This window comes from Nanorana parkeri, unplaced genomic scaffold (assembly GCF_000935625.1).
Source record: "Nanorana parkeri isolate BGI_ZX_2015 unplaced genomic scaffold, ASM93562v1 scaffold671, whole genome shotgun sequence".
NCBI lineage: Eukaryota > Metazoa > Chordata > Amphibia > Anura > Dicroglossidae > Nanorana > Nanorana parkeri.
In genome coordinates this window covers 733,996-752,630 of record NW_017306939.1, presented here as the reverse complement: position 1 = coordinate 752,630, position 18,635 = coordinate 733,996, and the positions used below count along the sequence as shown (strand labels likewise).

Below are 18,635 nucleotides of genomic sequence, written 5' to 3'. Positions count from 1 at the left end.
GTGTGAAGCCCCCCCCCCCCCTCTATCCAAAACGTAAAAAAATAAAAATTCTTCAATTAAGCAAAAGATCTGCATGACTTCAGCTTCCTCTATCTCTATCTTCTAATAGTTTTCATGTGCAGTTTTCATTAAAGTTAACCTTTGTCATATCCTCAGCTGGAATTGCCCAGGGTGTGACAGGTTCACTTTAAAAAAAAAAACAGATATGCAACAAACATAAAAGCAGATATTACTCCTTCTCATAATGCCAGTTGCCCGGCTGTCATGCTGACCCTCTTTCTTCAGCACTTTAAATCAGTGTATGTACAGGTGAAACTCGAATAATTAGAATATCGTGCAAAAGTAATGGCAGTAAGTGCTGCAAAAGGGGCCCAAACCAAGTACTGAGTACATATGCATGCTTGTACTTTTCAGAGGTCCGATATTTTTCTATGTACAATCCTTGTTTTATTGATTGCATGTAATAATCTACTTTTTTGAGGTTGTGGATTTGGGGTTCTTGGGGTTTTCATGAGCTGTAAGCCATAATCATCACAATTATGACAAATCACGGCTTGAATTATCTTGCTTTGCATGTAATGAGTCTATCTCATATATTAGTTTCACCTTTTAAGTTGCATTAGTGAAATAAATGAACTTTGCACGATATTCTAATTTTTCGAGTTTCACCTGTAGATGATGATGCCTGACTTTGGTTTGACATTCCTGCTCTGCACATCTGACAGCGCTGACCAAGGTAGGTCTGCATAAAAGCAAAGCAGCAATCATTTTCAGGAGGTAGATGGTAATGATGGACTCATATTTCTAATGGAAGGTTTCCTTTAAATTCTAAAACCTATTGCTGAACACATGCTGGGTTATTTTATTTTGGATAACTTTGTAAATTTTGAGATGAGATCAATTGCTACATAATTGTATTGATTTTAGGCTCATGGTTAATGGAAGTAAGAACTGCAGATACATCACTGACTTTACTGTGTTTCATACAAGTTCAGAGGAGGTCTTTTGCCTTCTTTTTGCCAGCCAGGCTGTACAAATGCAATGGCAGGGTAAGAGATGCTACAGCTATATACATATATTACGTACATCCAAGTGGTAACTGCCTACTGGTTTGTATGCAATGCCCCAAACACAGACTGTCTGCATTTGGGGAAGCACTTACCTCCCTGTAAACAGTTACTGCTTGGATGCACATAATATATGTGCACAGCCATAGTGCCCGTCAGCCTGCCATTGGACAGGCTATCTGGCTGTATCTGTACTTTTCATCTGGGACTCACAGGCAGAGCATTACGCCCAAATGTACGCTGCACGGTCCTCTATTGGCCATGTACATGAGCCCCAAAACCTTCCCCTAACAGTCCTATTAGGGTCAATCAATTTTTATATAACATTACCATTACTACAACAGAAATAGAAATAAATATTAATTTGATATTAATACAAAAGAAAGTCTTATTTCTCTTATTAGAAAAAACCCTCAAATTCACACAAATAAGCTCAGTGCAGTCCTGTGCCGAAATGAAGGAACTTGCATGCCTTTGAGTGGGAGTTATATTATTCCGGCCAATCAAGCGCCTGAATCTGCTGAACCCAGGAGAGGATGGAGGCGCTGTCAGAGGAGAGCACTAACAATGTAGCGCTGGAGGTGATTGCTTGCAAGGTATGTTGGCCATAATGTGCTAATATGTTGTGAATACAAGCACATTACAGCAAACACCTACAGGGGGGCCCAAACTGTCGTTTTTTTATTTGGCGGTTTACTAAAACATTAAAGCTGAATTCCGGGCACAACATTTTTAATATCTTCGATTTGATATTGTTCACTTTCCCATACAGTATGGTCTTAGTAATTTCCTTTCCTGCATTAAACATATAAAATCTCTTGTTCTCTCCCTGTGGAAGGACTGCTGCTGATATACTTGGCCTCGCAGCCAACCCAGCACTGTAGTCAGTCCCCATAAGTACTATTTCTGGAGTTCAGCTTTAAACCAGAATGAATATAGAGATAAGTGATTCTAATTTTCCTTTGCTGCACACAGAACAGCAAATAAGTTAAAGCTCAAAATGTTGAACGCTGAACTTGGAGATTCTTAAATATCCATTGTTTAAAAAAAAAAGGAAAAGAAAAGAATGGCTTTTACCAAACGTAAAATCATAATTGCCAAAATAATAATGGGAATAGCAAGTTTCTGACACCACACAGCTACCGTTCAGTAAATTACTGAAACGGAGAGTATTTAATAGCTACAATTGTGATAATTACAACAATACATAAATAGAGTATTTTGCATATTTATGGGTGTGAATGAATCTTCTCACGATTTTCAAACAGAGACCCAAATTGTCCACTTTAAATCTGCTACAGAAGAATGCACTGCGTCGCGGAATAAGGTGTTACCTGCTTTTATTCCGCGGCTCTAAAAAGCGCACTTACCGACGCTCAAATCGATTGCAAAGTGGCAATGCAGACTTCCATTTAAATGTTTCCCAACCACATAAGTGTCATTTCACTCTGCAAATACTTTCTTTGTGTCAGAAATGCTTCTATTCAGGCAGTGACAGTGTCAGGAAGATATTGATTTTTACAGATTCAGACTTTAGTGTTGTGTAGGCTCGGGAGGTGTATTGTGTAACAAAGAATGGCCCATTTACTTACATATAGAGCTGCCCTATGAAACATTTCTTCCTGAACCTTCAGCTTGAGGTTCAAAGACTTAAACACATCCTCTTACAGCCAGAAATTAAGTTAGTGTGAATGGACGAATGTAGGTGAAGGATGCAAGCACTAAAAATAATATTTCTGCTCAAAGGATGTGCTCTGTAGCTAGCTGCAGCTGCACAAAGAACACAATTATTTGATATATTTAAGAGGCACAGGAACCTACGTTGGCAAAGGCTGTGCTACATGTAACTAGAATTCAAAGCCTACATTTTAGTGGTTTCTAACACACTGGAACCAACATGCTCAACTGTGCTGTAACTGTAGTCCTTCAGATCTTAATATATGAACTTCCACTATCAGCTACAAGTCTGCTGAAATTAGAAACTGTACGAAACTGTACAGAAGTGCAGGATGGAAAGGATCATCTCACCTCTCATCAGTTATTTGAATTCACATACTGGGCTTGAAGTATATCAATTAAAGCACAACAGCACTTTTATGACAATCAGGGTCCCCAGAAGCTGGAAGCAAGAAAAGTGAGTGTTGGGGGATAGCATCGTAGAGGAGGTTAGCTATTGCAAAAAAGCGAATTTTTATTGTTTTAGCTGCTTTTTTTTTTGTTTGCTACAAAAGGTGCAGTTGGGTTTTAGGGAAACTTGTTTTCTCTTTTTCGGCTTAATGTACATTGCATGAGCCCTCAACGCATATGGAGGAGATAAAAAGCATATTTTTTTCCAGCACAACACAAAGCAGTGTGAGTGTTTCCTATTGCATGCATTGTGGTGCGCTGAGGGTCAAGTGTGTTTATTAGGAGCAATAGAAATGACTGGGAATGCACTCCATAGCACATACAACACACCATATGTGTATTACGTGCATTAAAATCCAAGTGAACACCCTAACTTGTTCACATGGAAATGTGTGAATGGGTTCCAAAAATTACAAGAAGATAGAATAATCGGTAAGTCTCTACCATCTGGTGCTGACTGTGTACTTACAGCTATCTGCAGTCAAAAGTCAATTTGTGCCCAAGCATAGACAAACCCACCTAACACACACTACCCCACCATGACAATGCCAGTCTCAGTATTGTGGATGGGAAGGGTGTGTGTCTTTCCTTTACTACACGGACGTGAAAACATCTCGGTGAAATGTCACATGGTGTTGAAGGGACAGGGTTCCTATAGAAGATATGTTTGTAGACAACTTACTTAAGTTGCTGTAGTTAGCATACATGTTTGCTTTAAAATGTCATCTTCAAACCCATTCATAGGATAATGTCAGCATTGCATTCATATTCAAACTTAAACAAGCACATTTTTCTTGCCATGAATAAAGCAATGGTGCAACCAGCTACAGAGGGTATTTCTGGTTTCAGCCAGACCCTCTATAGCAGACTTGCAGTGAGATGAGAGGCTCAGCATGAAGTACATTTTGAATATGTAATGAGCACATATGTCAGCCCCCACGCACACACAGAATTACAAACTATGCGTATAAACAAAGTTTTTTAAATGATAACACACCTTGATAAGAGAGTGTGAATTAAGCTGGTCTCTTTCCCATATACAGTATATCTAAGAAATAGATAGTAGTTTCTTTTAAAACTGGACTGCATGTTGATTTTTTTTTTAATCCCTTACTCCATCCAATAAAAAACATAAGCTCCAAAATCAATACTTGACCTCTCCATGAACCAGCACAGCATTCCAAGTTCTCTTTGTAGTCCAGCACCAGTTCTCTTCTGGGTTGAACCCATTTCCTGTAAATCCAGGTTGTCAATGACAGCCCTCCCTTGGGGGCATGTCATTACAAACTCTGGGCTAACAATGGAAAGCTGCATAGACCAGCACTTGTACCTCATAATGTGAGCACCAGTCTATAGCGTAGAGCACCACCTACTGCAATTGGTTCAAAAAAAGAGGAGAGGCATGAGCTTATCAAATTTAAGACTCTTGGAATTAAAGTATGTATCCTGGAATTTATTTTAAAAACAGGAGCAGGGGGAGGTTATATGCTGGGATTCAAACAAAAACGCTGGATCTGTGCTTTAAGATCGCTATACACATATTTCAACCATTACAAAGCAGAAACTTGTGGCGCCACCATGGAGCTCCCACAGCATTGGAGTACTTCTAACACACGGCAGAGAGACATAAAACACAAACCCAGCTCTAAAGGGAAATTACATTTATTTATTCAGGTTTGTGTGATATCCTTCAAGCTAGACAATATTATATTACAGTCACAATTCTCTACACATACTGTTGCCATTACTTACCCTGAGCCTGGCACTGCCCTGAGCGCACCTTCACCAGTTCTATCCCTTTCATGGCTCCAGTCCTGGTCATTACACACTCGTTATCATAGGTCACCCCATCGTCAGCACATACTGGTTCCCTGCGGGATGGGCAATTCTCAGGTCGGGAAAGCATGTCCAACTTCCGAGTGCGTGGGTTCACTCTGCATACTCTGTTCAAATCATTTAGGGCTCCCTTGCACGGGTCTGTCAAAACACCAGGTAAATAAGGCAGTCAGTTTAGTGAATTCGATGTAGTAGCAGACAACGCCTGTTGATACTTCTTTACTAATAAGGCAAAGCAACTAGTGTCAGTAGTGTAACCTCTGACAGCCAAACAGTGCTCTAAATTCTGATTCTCACATAAAGGATACTCTACTGTGCAATGGGCCCATTTAAAATAGCCTACAAGACTGGGTTATGGTAGAGGCAACCAGAAACACTTTCAGAAACTAACTCTTGCTTATGGCAACCATTCAAAATCAGCTGTTGTTTCTTCAGTAGCATCTGCATGTGAAGCTGTATTTAACAAAAGATACTGGTGGAACTATGCCAGGGGCAGCTAAAAATAGAAAAAAAAAAGGGTTAGCTATTTTTGCTATGCCAACTCTGATCATTTGATGTTAGATTAGCAGCAGAACTGAAGCGGTTTGCGGGCTATTAGGAGTAGTCACAAGTCTCTCTGTAATTCAAATAGTGCAGTGATCTTCTGTTTCTCAAAATGATTGCAAGAATTAACTGTCCATTATCTTTGCATATAATGCAGCCCTCTATAGCATATTTGTTTTCAATTGTTGGTTACAAATTTCTGTAACATGGTCAAAAAGGTGGTGTCTGTTTGCATAGGGAAGTCTGATAAGCAGCCTTGTCTGACTAATTACTAAAGACAATACAGATGGCGTTCATTCCCTTTTGTAGAATACCTTTAATAGACCATAAATAAAAGATAGGTTAGCTTTAATAGATGATTCTTCATTTTAGAAAAATAGATGTTCATTCATAGCCACAGTGAAACAATAATTTACAGGAACAAGTATAAAAGCAGCACACACTGCTAAAACATAAGTGTTATTACTAATTTCATTATATGGGTACAAGACAACTCTATCCTTTTGATCCAAAATAAACAAAACAATATATTGGAATAGCGATCTTGGGGGAATATAAGGGGGGGAAAAGCATTAAATGAGATACAGTGATTTTGCTTGGAGCAGACAGTCCGCTATTCCCAACAGAAATCCATCACCTGTAAGCAATTTGCCAATTATTTTTTCTCTTATTAGTCTCTAACGTTCTGGCTTATAACGCTGAACAAAGAAGTGCTGTTTATTATATTATATACAAGTTCACTTGTTGGCAACATAGGTTATTTTGCCATTGCCCCCAAGCTTCCACAGGCTAAATCTCTCCCCAGAGCTTGTATGAATTGCATATTATTATTGGGTTTGATAATTGCTCAATATTTATTATTATTTATAACCGAAATAGTACATCGTTTTTAATGAAGCTGGGGATTTTGGGAACCCTTTTGTTAGGTTGCCCTGGGTTCCCTCCCACCTAATCCTGTAAATTATGCTACCATTATGAATCGCAGTTCTTAAAGGAAGCAATATACAATGGGCTGACGTACAGAACTATTGGAAAGGGAAAAGGGAAATTAGGCATGCTTCATATCAACCAGGCTGATTTTCAACTTTGTTCTAAAAACATATCAGCTGCAACTTGATTAATTGCTATATGCAACTTCTACTTTCAGTTCCCAACCCCAATCTAAATTTTCCATGACTAAAAAACACTTTGACCTTTTAACTAACCCCAGAATCTTCTGGAGTCTAAATAAAGGGCCAGTCTCATAACACAGGAAAAGCTGAAATGCTGAGAGATTTTAAACTATCAGCATGCCAAATCTCTTGGCCAAAACACAAGCATAATCGCCCTGTAGTACGTACCGCATGGGCCCTCAAATTTTTTGTAGAGGTTCTCCTGATTATCGCAGGCTTGCTTGTTGAGGGCGCATTCATTTCGATAATCTTTGCCATCACTACCACACACAATATTCTCGGGTATTCCAGCACAGGTGGTTGGGCAGACACATTTTGCAGTTTGTCCATCTGTTGAGCGCACACAGGTGCTTCCATAACTGCAGGACACAGATGAGCAAGGATCTCGGGAACCTAAATCGAAGGCAAAGCAATGAGAAAAAATAATTCTAACCAAATTGTGCAAGCACATTAGATGTAGATCTAAAACAAACAGCTTTCTATATTAAATCACTGGTAGGTCACTATAGTATAAGAAAAGCTTGAGAAAGGAGTAGTGCTTCTGAAACCAGTTGCTTATTTGCCTATACCTGGAAGCAGATGCCTGCTCTGCTATAGAAGTTGTTTCCCAGCAATGAGGGCAATGCTGTAGGAGTCGCAACCTGATCCTCTGCCATCCAGCCTAGAACTGCACTGCTATCCCGCCACTTGAGAGTGTGTAGTCCATCACTGGAGATTTTTTTTTAATCCGATTAATCGATTAATCGAACTTAATAATCGGCTAACTAATCGATTATGAAAATAATCGTTAGCTGCAGCTCTACTTTTATGTATATTAAAAAAAAAGTGATTCCTTTAATGCACTACGTGGTGCGTGTCCTTTATGATGATTATGATCTGTGTCAGCCTTACCCCAATAGATCTTGCCTATGAATAGACTTGGACAGCAGATCTTTGCCATGTCTAGATTCATGACTTCCCATGGTTTTTTTTAAAAAGCTTTCTTCTATACACTGCCTTGAAAAAACATTTTTGACGTGCATCAGCTGCAATATTTTAAGTATGCAAATTACCCTGAGTTTGCTGAGAGCTGAAGTTCATCTGAGTAGCATACAAATGAACAGTGCTTGCTACCAGAGATTACAATAAGGTGCGACACTACTCAAGACCTTCCAAAGAGGAACAAGTACTAAAGTTCTTGCAAAAAATTGTTAGTAAAAAAAGATAATACATGATAGCAAATGAAAGACCACCTACTGTGTCGTATTGAGTATTCAGTGCCCTAAAACGGCATTATCAGGCAGTTTTACAAATAAAGCTGCAGCACAGAGTACATCAGTAAAGAGATAAGTGTACATTCTAATGCAAAAATCCAAAAGTTAGAATTTGCCATCAGGGCCATCACTATAATAAGGTAGCCTCATTTTTGGCCAGGGCGTCCCAGGTTGCTAAGTGCTGGGAGATGTGTAAGGGCCATCTACATCTCCCCTCCCAGCTCTTGGCAACCTAGAACTCTCTGTCCAGCTCTTGGCAACCAGTGATATCAGTGTGCTGGGCAGGATCTTTTATTGTCAAAATGGTCCCTTATCCCCATGGTGGATGACAATTCTCTACTGCTTGACCCCATAGTGTGCCATTAATTGGTACTTGTTCAGAGCAAGACTTCATCATGTGGTTTGTGTCATTTTATTCATCCAGGTTAAGCAGGTTTGTACCTGCCCAATAAAGCGCTTTCAATGATAAGGTAGTAACCAGAATTGCAGTCTCTGACAAATCTTTACCCCCCCTCTTCCAACAACATCAGGTATGTGCAAATCCTATCGTCCAACACCTGAGACATGCAGTTCAGTGCGACGGGCAGGTGTTTTTTTCTACGTTCATTTAGCCCTGCTGCCGGGCAAGCAATAGGGTTATCGTTTTAGGCTACCTCAGCAGGGGAGCCACCACTCGTTTTGTACAAGTGATCTGGGTGGCTGTACAGCTGCCCAGATCACTTGAAGCAGCTTGCATTTGCCCCCTCCCCCCGTATGGTAGTAATAAAGTGAGAAATGATAGAAAAGTAAATAAGTAAATACAAGATAAGTAAGGGAGTTGGGTACCGGAGAGGTGGTGGCGGGGCGGTTATAAGGGTGCACCTTTGTTCTAGGCCCTATAATGGATAGTGTATCCTTATACGTTTCCTGCTTCTAATTGTAGTGACAAACCCTGAGTGGAGGAGCAGTGCTGGACTGAAGGCACATCTGCCGGTCCCCGCCATGCATCCATGTGGCATTGTGTGTGTGTACTGCCCCCATTCCACTGTGAGCCATATTGTGGTAGCTGAGTAGAAGTCCTCTCTAACGCACAGTGTGCATTAAAGGGTAAGTTCACTTTCCCAAGTAATTGGGGAAAATGGAAGCACCTGCTCAAATATGCCCACCCATACTTACCTTTCGGCGAACAGTCCTTTCCCTCCACCAGTACTTAAGTACTATCTGTACATCCCTGTGCTATGGATTTAGAATTTCGCTCACAAATGGTGATGCCACCAGACCGCGCTGCGCAATAAGAAGCCCTTCTTAGTATGGTTAAATACGGTTTTGGTTAAAATAATGTTTTGTATATGGACAAGTAGATTGCCAAGAGGGACAAGTAGATTGGGCCCCTGCTTTAGGCCCTTGGACAAATAGTTTTATTTCAAATGAATACACCCCCGAACATGGTGCCAAGGCAAGGTATGTGAGAAACACCAGTGCACATATTTTAGTATCAAGAGTTCTAGCAGCTGAAAAAGGTAACCATTAAGAAAAGAAAAAAAACACTTCCACGGTGTTCCGTAGGTCTTGCGATGGTCGTAAGGTGTATGGGCACCTTTAGTCTTTTAAAGAAAACCTACTCTGAGACAATTAAGGAGCTGCCACTGCTGTTCTCTCCTTCTGACAATACTAGTTGCCCACCTGTCAATTAAACAGGCCAGGAGTTCTGATACAGGTTAGTACTGAAGGCAGAGACAGCCTTGCACCTAGTATATTTAACAGGAGGTCAGCAATGGGAGGTCCCTGTATTTCTCTCTGTACAGATTTCCATTAATGTACACCCTGTAATGTAAAAAAGCATAAAGGCTGTAATTGCTGGCATACATCTAAAAAGCTAGTTACCTGGCTGTATCATTTTAGCCACAGGACTTGAACAAGCATTTTGTAAATGACTGTAAGAAAAGTGTTTCAATTCCTTATAGTTTCTGGGTCAGTGACTCGGATTATTAAAGTTAATTATGACTTGAAATTATTAAAGCCAAAGCATCAGCCTGACAGCCAGGGAACTAGGTCAGCAACAGCAGCCAATATAATTCCTTCATTACAAGTGTAAAGCGGAACTGTACTCACCTGCTCCTTCAGCATTTTTGGAGAGCCGCCATCTTCTCCAACTGTCTTCCGGATCCCATGCTGCTCATCTGCAATGGGGCGGCAGCTTCTGATAAAACTCCAGTGCATGCACACACAAGTCATATCATCTCAGGCACGCGGCTGCAATCCCATATGAACCAAAGCGTACGTGAAAGTACGCATGGGTACCAGGCAGGTTCCATTAACTTAAACATTGTCAGGAGAGGGAGGATTTTCTTTATTTGTTTTAGCAGATGAGACAGGTAAAGTCTCTTCTGCTATAAAACAGAAGCTCCTAGCAATTTAAAGAAAAAAGATAAAGTTCCACTTTAAGTTACTGAACAATACAATTTCTGTAGTAGCACTGCCCACTGCTCTCATGACAGCTGTATATTAAGTTACTAAAAACACCTTTCATGTGGTGTCTGAAGCTTAGCTTTAAATACATTTCACATTGAAACAGTTATGTAAATTATGCTGGCTACTTTCACGACTGTAAGAAAAAAAGATTTAAATAGAAATAAGTCTTCCTCAATGTAATGAACTAGTGCATGCTAATAAACAGGACGATTGTATATAGCCTATAGAATTCATTTTTCTATAAATGTAAAGGGCACAGGCTTTGGTAGACCAAACAATCCATCCAGATTTACAGGCATACATTAGAATTATGTACAGAAAAAAAAAAATCCACTCTATATTCCATTGCCACTAGGGCCTTGAGGGATTATGATGGCCCGGATTTAGACATGCCAACTCTCCGGTTTTTGCACATACACCAGTTAATAAACATTTCTCATTCAAAGGGAGGATGCTATATGTAGGCTGCATGGCCCCATTCACAGCAGTTACCTCCAGGCTGACTTCACATGTGAAAGGAGAGAGGGCATCGTGGAGTGCAGAGACAAGCCTCAGCAACGTGAAAGAAAAAGGTCAAGTTAATTTAGTTGGAGAGAAAGGGGACTGGGTCTCGTTTACACAGTGCCTAACTCCTAACAGCAGCATGCAGTCTGACAATGCAGTTCTATTAGCATCACTGAAAAGGAGCTGTGCTCATAGGGAGATGCAGCAGGGTGCAGAGAATTAAGGTCCGGCCTTGACCTCCTGATCTATAAAATATCCTATTAGCCTTTTACTGTTGTGGAAAAGATGCATCAATAAGTAATTCACTGACTGCAAACAAAGGCCAAATGTGTGAAGGCTGAATAGATTATTAGGTTGTCAGGGCCCAATAATAAACCAGAATTAGCATTTTATGTACTATTATTTTTTAACAGCTCATTTTCTGTTCTAAGTAGATAATATAGATATATTTACCCAGAAGGCCACATACTGCTCCAGTCCAAGTACAAGGTCAGCTGTTGGCAGAATGGGCCAACCGGACACTAAATAGGGTTGAAGCATCTTTCAATGCAGAAAAATGGAGGGATTAACACTATTTACCTGGTCAGGGATTTGCATAGAAGACAGTTAGTGAATAATGCATTTCCTCTGGAGCTCGGGAGGAAAAATGGAGGCCATCATGTATAGATTTTATTTTTTTGTACTGCAACAGAAATTTAGGAGCACACAGGAAACAGCCAGTTTTCTGAATATGTAATCAAGGAAAAAAGGAGTATTCTTTATGCATCAGAAATGGAGAGTGCATGGTAAAAAGGTTACGTTATGTGTTATACATTTGCTCAGGGAGAAGCAAATGCCTATGTGCATTTTATCAGGCCTTGGAAAAAAAACAGGTACCTGACAGCCATGCAGCAAGGCTTTGATGATGGTGCTGCATGGGCAATAAAGGGAAAGACGGCACATTATAGTATATGTATGGCCAGGGAGCCATATAACAGGAGAGGAAAGAGGCCATTCATTATATATCCCATTAGAGGGACGTAAAAAGAGGGAGAGAAAAGGCCTCGTATAGCACATCTAATCACAGAGCTGCTCGGGAGGACTGGATCAGGCTTTTGATCCAACAACTATAGAGTGTGTTATTACACACCTACCGGGAGTTTTATAGGTACAAATCCTGCGGCTGAAGTTGCACAAATCATTGATGAAGGAGGATGAAAATATACAGCAGTCTTTTTGGAGTTCTGTCTCACAGAATTCAGCGGTAACAGCTGGGCTATAGCCCATTGCAAAACTCATGCTCAGGGCAAGACTGGGGCATGGTAGTACCAAAGTTCAAAATATAGACGCTAAGGGTGTGTGAAACTGGAGCAAAGGTATAAGGAACTATACAAGCAATAAGACTGGTTGTAGTGGGCAAGAGATACACTGTCACTCTAATTTCTGCTACCATAAAGTTACTTTTTAAGAATGGAACATTTCACCTCTAGCCCTCAATGGATGCTCAAGTGTAGCTGCAACAAGACTCTGCAACTCTGGTGAGCCAAAGCAATCATCATTATTTCTCCAGTCTTCTGACTGATAGTCTGCATTGTCCAGGGGGAACTGAGACATGCAGCACAATGCCTCTGTTAATGCATACCAGCTTCAGATTTCATAGCAATAATGTCACGGGTGTTACATGATAACTGCTATCATTATTAAGTGGAGCCTCATGAAGGGAAAGTATGATTCACACGTTCATAGGGCAATAGGAAATCTATGTACGGGCTTGGCTGACAATCAGTGAACTTACCACAAGGCCCTTTACTGATTACTTTAATTCTCCGCTGCTGGTTACACTGGGCACGTTCAAGTTCACACTCATTACTGTAGGTGGAGTAGTCGGATCCGCAGACTGGTGCCACCACAGATGGGCAGGCAGTTTTCTTGCAAACACAGGTTGCTTGAGATGGGTCTGTGCTGCTCTTCTCACAAGCAGCGCCAAAGCCACACAGCATTCCTCGGCATGCTGAAATGAAGAGAAAGAAGAAAAGGGGTAAGGATGAGGTAAGAAGTCACAACACTTGGGTTTCAATCTAGTGTTAATATGTATGACAGCATAATGCTCATGGCTGTGATGATCTGTCACTTAGCAATTGTATTCACAACATTTCAAAGCACACAAAAAATAACTGAAAATTATATATATATATACACATACACACGCACACACACACCAAACAAAAGTGTGATGTACAAAGTGTAATAACCCATGGCAGCTAATAATCTCTGACTGTGATAAACCGATGAAAGGAAGTCCCTTATACTGTTTGCTGTATATTGCATAACAAATAGATAAAAATAGAACACAAATATCAGTATTTATAACAAAAAAGACACCAAGCCAATCCCAAAGGCTGATGGTGGTGAAAAGCACAGCTGCTTCTCCGTGTCTATAAAAAAACCTAAATAATCATACGATACTGTATATAGGAGTATAAGCACACACATTCATACACACAAAATAATTTACATATGCAAGTCAATAGCAAAGAACCCAACTCAATCCATCCTATTTGACAACCTGCAGAGAAGTTCAGGGTTTGAGGCCAGTAGGTCATGCTATTGGAGTCATTAGTACATTTCAGCCTAGGGTTCTATTGCCCCTAATTAACTGTGGCATTGTGTGACAGCAGAGCTGATCTACTGATTGTCAGTCTGCGGCAGGAGGTCCACTGTGGGTGGGAGAATTAATATAGATCTGTTTTCACACTAGCATTGCAAGTTTCACATCAAGGAGAAAAAAAAAAGACCCTGCTAGTTCATACTGTCAAAACAAAAATACACTTAATAAATAAAGTTAATTTGTCACAAACCTGTGCAATTCAACTGAGCATATATTGCAATTATACAAGCAGAGGTTGCCTTCAGTGAAAAATCACATATCAAAAACAATCAGTAGGCTCTGATATTTAGACAGATGATGTTATATGCAAATCTCAACTGTTAAAGCCCGTCTGCACTAGGTGCGGTGACTGGCGTTTCTCTGCACCAGACCAACGACTATCGCTGTTCATACCACAAGGCGGGTGTGATGTTCGGTGGACTGCGATAAAATAAGCATCAGACATGCTGCATTTTTCTTCAGTGGATTGGATACCACCGAAGGTCACCACAGTGCAACGTGAAGAGCTGCCATGAGGAGACATGAATGGAATGTACACATTGTACACTCCATATACAGTTAAGAAAAGAAACAAACAATCGTAGACAGTTCCTTGTGTTGTAAAAACGCAAGGCACCACGACTCACTTCTGCGCTACCTAGTGGACACTAGCCACATGCAATGTTTAGTGGACCCCCCTCCCAAGCCTAACTATTCATTGGTTTATCACATGACCAATCAGACCACACTAGAGGTGGGAGGGAAAAGGCCCAGTTCAACATTTATAGGAAATGTCAAGGTTTGCAGATAATGTCAGCTAACTATATCTCTGGAAATGCTGATTGTGATGTGTGGCTTTCACTGCAGGGAACCTCTGCTTATGTATTTGTCATCATATCCTCAGCTGAATTGCTCAGGTTTGTGAGAGGTTTACATTGAAATCAATTACAAGATAATTTTTTTAAGAAGTCTAATATTTGCATTACTGAGAAGACTGACATCTGGAGACGCTGTCCATGTGAAAATGGTTTTCAGGGATATTACAGTATTGATCTGTCAGAGGTCAAAAGACCAGCTGTGAACTCTGTATCTGGTCACTGACATCAGGGGGGAGGAGGACACAATCTGCCAGCCAGAAAATCTTCCAATAAACATGCACACTTGAATCACCCAACAGCGTTTACGTCAACGCAACCAGATATGGGGAGTATGTCCAGACACTTAAAACGGGAAACATTACAGATCGGCCAAAAATATCTTTTGTTTTTTTTAAAAAAAGGATGGCTGTGGCAGTCTGTATGTATTTTATCATTCTAGCTAAAGTAGAACATATCTGGCCAGATCAGACCATGATCTTTAGACTATGAAGCTGACACCGCCAGCCAAGAAAACTCCAACCAATCACTATTGTTTTCCTCCTGATAACTTACAATTCCAGCCCGCTTCCCGCATCCTGTACAGTCAGTCAATGCAGCTATTTGAGTTTAGAGACCCAGATGCCTGTGTTATCGGATGTTCAGCTTTACATCTATGGTATACTCCTCATAGGAGACATATGTAGCTAGAATGATTGAATCAATATCCTGAAATTGTCTAGCTACCAGACTAATGCAATTTCTTCAATAATTTCTGTGTCACTGCAACAAGTATAGGGCTACATGCTGACTTTTCCCACAACTTTTAATTTGTTGCACGCTTGTTCTCAACTCTATAGTTCAGAAGCAGAGAAGCCAGACACATCCAGGCAAATAGAATTTTCAAAGGGAAGGCAGTAGTGGCAGGACCCATATTTCTCTGCATATAATGACAGGTGAACTTTAACACAACCCTCCTGTTATGAAATACTAAAACAATGTGCTTTTTTACAGAAAAAGTCCTTCAGCATTAGTAACTGGTACCATCTGTGTGGCATCTCAAAAGTCATCCCTGATTGGTCACCCTCTCCTGATTTTTGCAAACTGTATTTGTAATTAATCATAGAATCTCAGACCCTTATTTCCTTTTCTTTCAGATCAGCAATCTCAAGTCTCTGTGCCTCCCAGCGCCCAGGCTCAAGGTTAACAAGATGTGGCTTGCTTTCATCACGTCAAGGAGGAGGTTTATTAAGACAGGCACTTGTTAGACTGGATCTCAATCAGCCTCAGAGTGGTGTCTATGAATGAGTGATCATCAAAGCCAGATGAGTTGGAGATACAAGTGCTTCTTGTGCAGTGGAAGGCACTGATGATCCTTCATTGCTGTATCCACAGTGTGCAGTATGGAGAGAGTTGATGATGCTAGCAGGGATACAAATTCTACTGTCATCAAAGTGTCCACAAGTACTTATATACAAGATTCTGCTGCAGCTGTGAATTAACAAGCTCAAATTGAGAGCTGCTAATATAGTGAATACTGTCAATCTTGGAACCTGCAGACGAGACATAGGAATGATCATGCTGATTCATTACTTCTGTTTCATTCTACTCCTAAAATGGACTCATCGCCCAAATTAAACAGAAGCAGCCCCTTTAAAGTCTGAACCTATATTCCAGATACTGTTGCTTAAAACTAGCAGTCGCCGGTATTTTACAGAACTTTTTTGCTTACAATAAAGGTTGGCTGTGCCCAGAATGCGCCATACAATACAAATGATCTCACATGAGCAACAAATGACTCAACCTGTTACAGATCCTGTACAATTAAAGGAATCTTATCATAAGAGGAATATAGGGGCTGTCATTGCTGACCAGCTACATGCAAAGGATGATTGATTGTCTGTTATGCTGATTATGTAGTTTTAATACTATTCTGAATGACCTGGGGTACTTAAGTAAATTGTGGTTTCACTTTTTAAAATGGCCTCCTTCTTCTGAAACAGTAACCAAGAAGACATTAAAAGTAGATTAAACCCCTAACTGAATGACATTTGGTTTGCGAAACCACTGTGTACCATAAAAATGTCCATTTTGTTTCTTTTAAGGGACCTTTCCTCAGCTTGTTGCATTAACAGACGCATAGGGGTTGATTTACTAACCTTATAAACACACCACGAGCGTGTATACACCTCTGCAGTGTGTTCCCTCCCAGCATGATCTATGGGTGGAATCTAAACACCTTTGTAGTGTGTACACTCCCAGCAGGTGTGTTGTGCAAAGCCTTGCATGAATTGCAAGGTGATGTGTAAATTAGCTCTATGTTGTGTTGCTTGCGTTGATGAATGCAGGAATGTAAATGCATGAGCTAACCATTTTTGTCTAAACTGTGAAGCAGCATTATATATGCATCATGTGCATGATTTTTCCATATATGGCATTAGTGGAAATATGCTTTTAGAGACTTTTTGGTTGATAAATACGTTTTGCTGTGTGAAAATCACACACACCTGGTGTGTGTGTGTGTGTTTAGGTTAGTAAATCACCCCCATAGTCTGACTGGGCCCTTGGGATTTGGGTACAGCGTCCTATAAGTAGGGAGCTCTCTTCATACAGGCTCTGGAGTTCACAGAAATAGGTGCATACACTCTGTTGGGAAAGCCAATGCGCTTGCCAAAAGGCTTTACTTAACATAAATGCTGACCTTAACTTGTACAGCCTATAGTAAGGATATGTACTACCAATGGCATACTTGCCACAGGTGAGGAAACACTCCATTAATATTCTAAGGATGTAAAGAGGAGATTCAGGCATATTTCCATATCTTTAAGCTAAATTAAAGCAGAAAAGAGTTTAAAAAGGAATTCCAAGAAAATATTTGGTCAATGGTCTCTGGATAGGAATCAGTAGTGCAATGGTTGGGCTGTGATGCAAATTTGTTGTCTAATAAACAGTCAGCTGACTCAGAAAGCCGCATAGCTGAAATAAAAAATATTAGTGCTACCTGTCTGGTTGTATAAAGTAGAAGAACTTTGTGAATCACAAAACTAGGTGAACAGAATTACAAATATTTTGGCAGTTAACATAGTTCACAGATATGTATTTTAACTGTGTATTTATTTACCTGCTTGGAGTGCCACTTTAAATTAAGTTTGTGTTCTACTTTCTATTTGAAGTTTCCTTTTCAGATCTGCTTCAGCATAATTTATTTATTAGTTTCCATCCCCACTGAACCTGTACCTGAAAACCTGAAATCACAAGTTTGCAAGATACAGCCTCTGACACTATCGTTCGGCTAGATCTAAAGAAAGTTAATTTATTCAATTTCAGAAACTGGCAACAAATTAGGCTCCTAGCACTTAACAACGGTGATACATTGTGCCTGTAAAGTAGCAGCTCCCAACACAAGGAACATCAGAGACAAACTGCTCATAGAATGAACCCATTACCCCAACATCTTACATCTGCTGCTGCATCACAATGCTAATTATCAGGAACTCATTTGGTAGACAAGTGGCCCATATTGAGGCGTCCCGGGCTTGTTACAAAACTGAGTGATCTAATGTGATGCACAGGCACATTAACATGTCAGAGTGTAAATGAACATCTCCTCTGCTCTCAAAGGCAAGCCTGAAACATAACGGAACCTCAGGTATCTTAAATAAACAGATCTGAAGGCTGTAAACTGCCTGTACGTACTAAACAATAGGGAACAGTCAGAACAACTCGGTTATTTCACAAATCTTCAATTCTAAATACCTTTAACCAGGATCATAGATGATACAACAAGCACAAAACATATCATCTGGGTGTATGGTGTCACAAAGAGCACATAACCTAATTACAACTTGTATGGCATGTATGTTGCATACATACAAATGACTACTGAAGCCTAAGCTCATGGACATTTCATCCATATTATACGTATTTATAGCTACCCCATAAACCAGCCTCAGCCACCAATTAAGATTGCAGGAAAGATGCTACTGCTGTTATATATCATTGCGGTGACTTTCCTCGGTGCCGCAGCTGGTCTACAACTTTATAGCCCCAGTTAATGAGCAGTGACAATAACATATGCTTGTTGGGGCACTGTTGGGCTAGTTGCCAGGCCCTTAAAGTGAGCTCGTGCTTAGTCTATGGACATTCAAGTATTTACAAATTGTTAACAGGCAGTAAATGAGCGTTAAAACAAACCCTCTCTA

General features: G+C 40.3%; 1 protein-coding gene across 1 annotated transcript in view; it reads right to left on the bottom strand.

Moving 5' to 3' along the window:
- AGRN (agrin) overlaps window positions 1-18,635 on the bottom strand; it is a 430,880-nt gene that overhangs the window by 138,590 nt on the left and 273,655 nt on the right. Inside the window, exons 4-6 of the mRNA XM_018563524.1 lie at window positions 12,728-12,943; window positions 6,914-7,138; window positions 4,947-5,171 (exon numbers count right to left, since the gene is read on the bottom strand). Of these exons, the coding sequence (XP_018419026.1) occupies window positions 4,947-5,171; window positions 6,914-7,138; window positions 12,728-12,943 (666 nt within the window). The remainder of the gene's footprint in view (window positions 1-4,946; window positions 5,172-6,913; window positions 7,139-12,727; window positions 12,944-18,635) is intronic.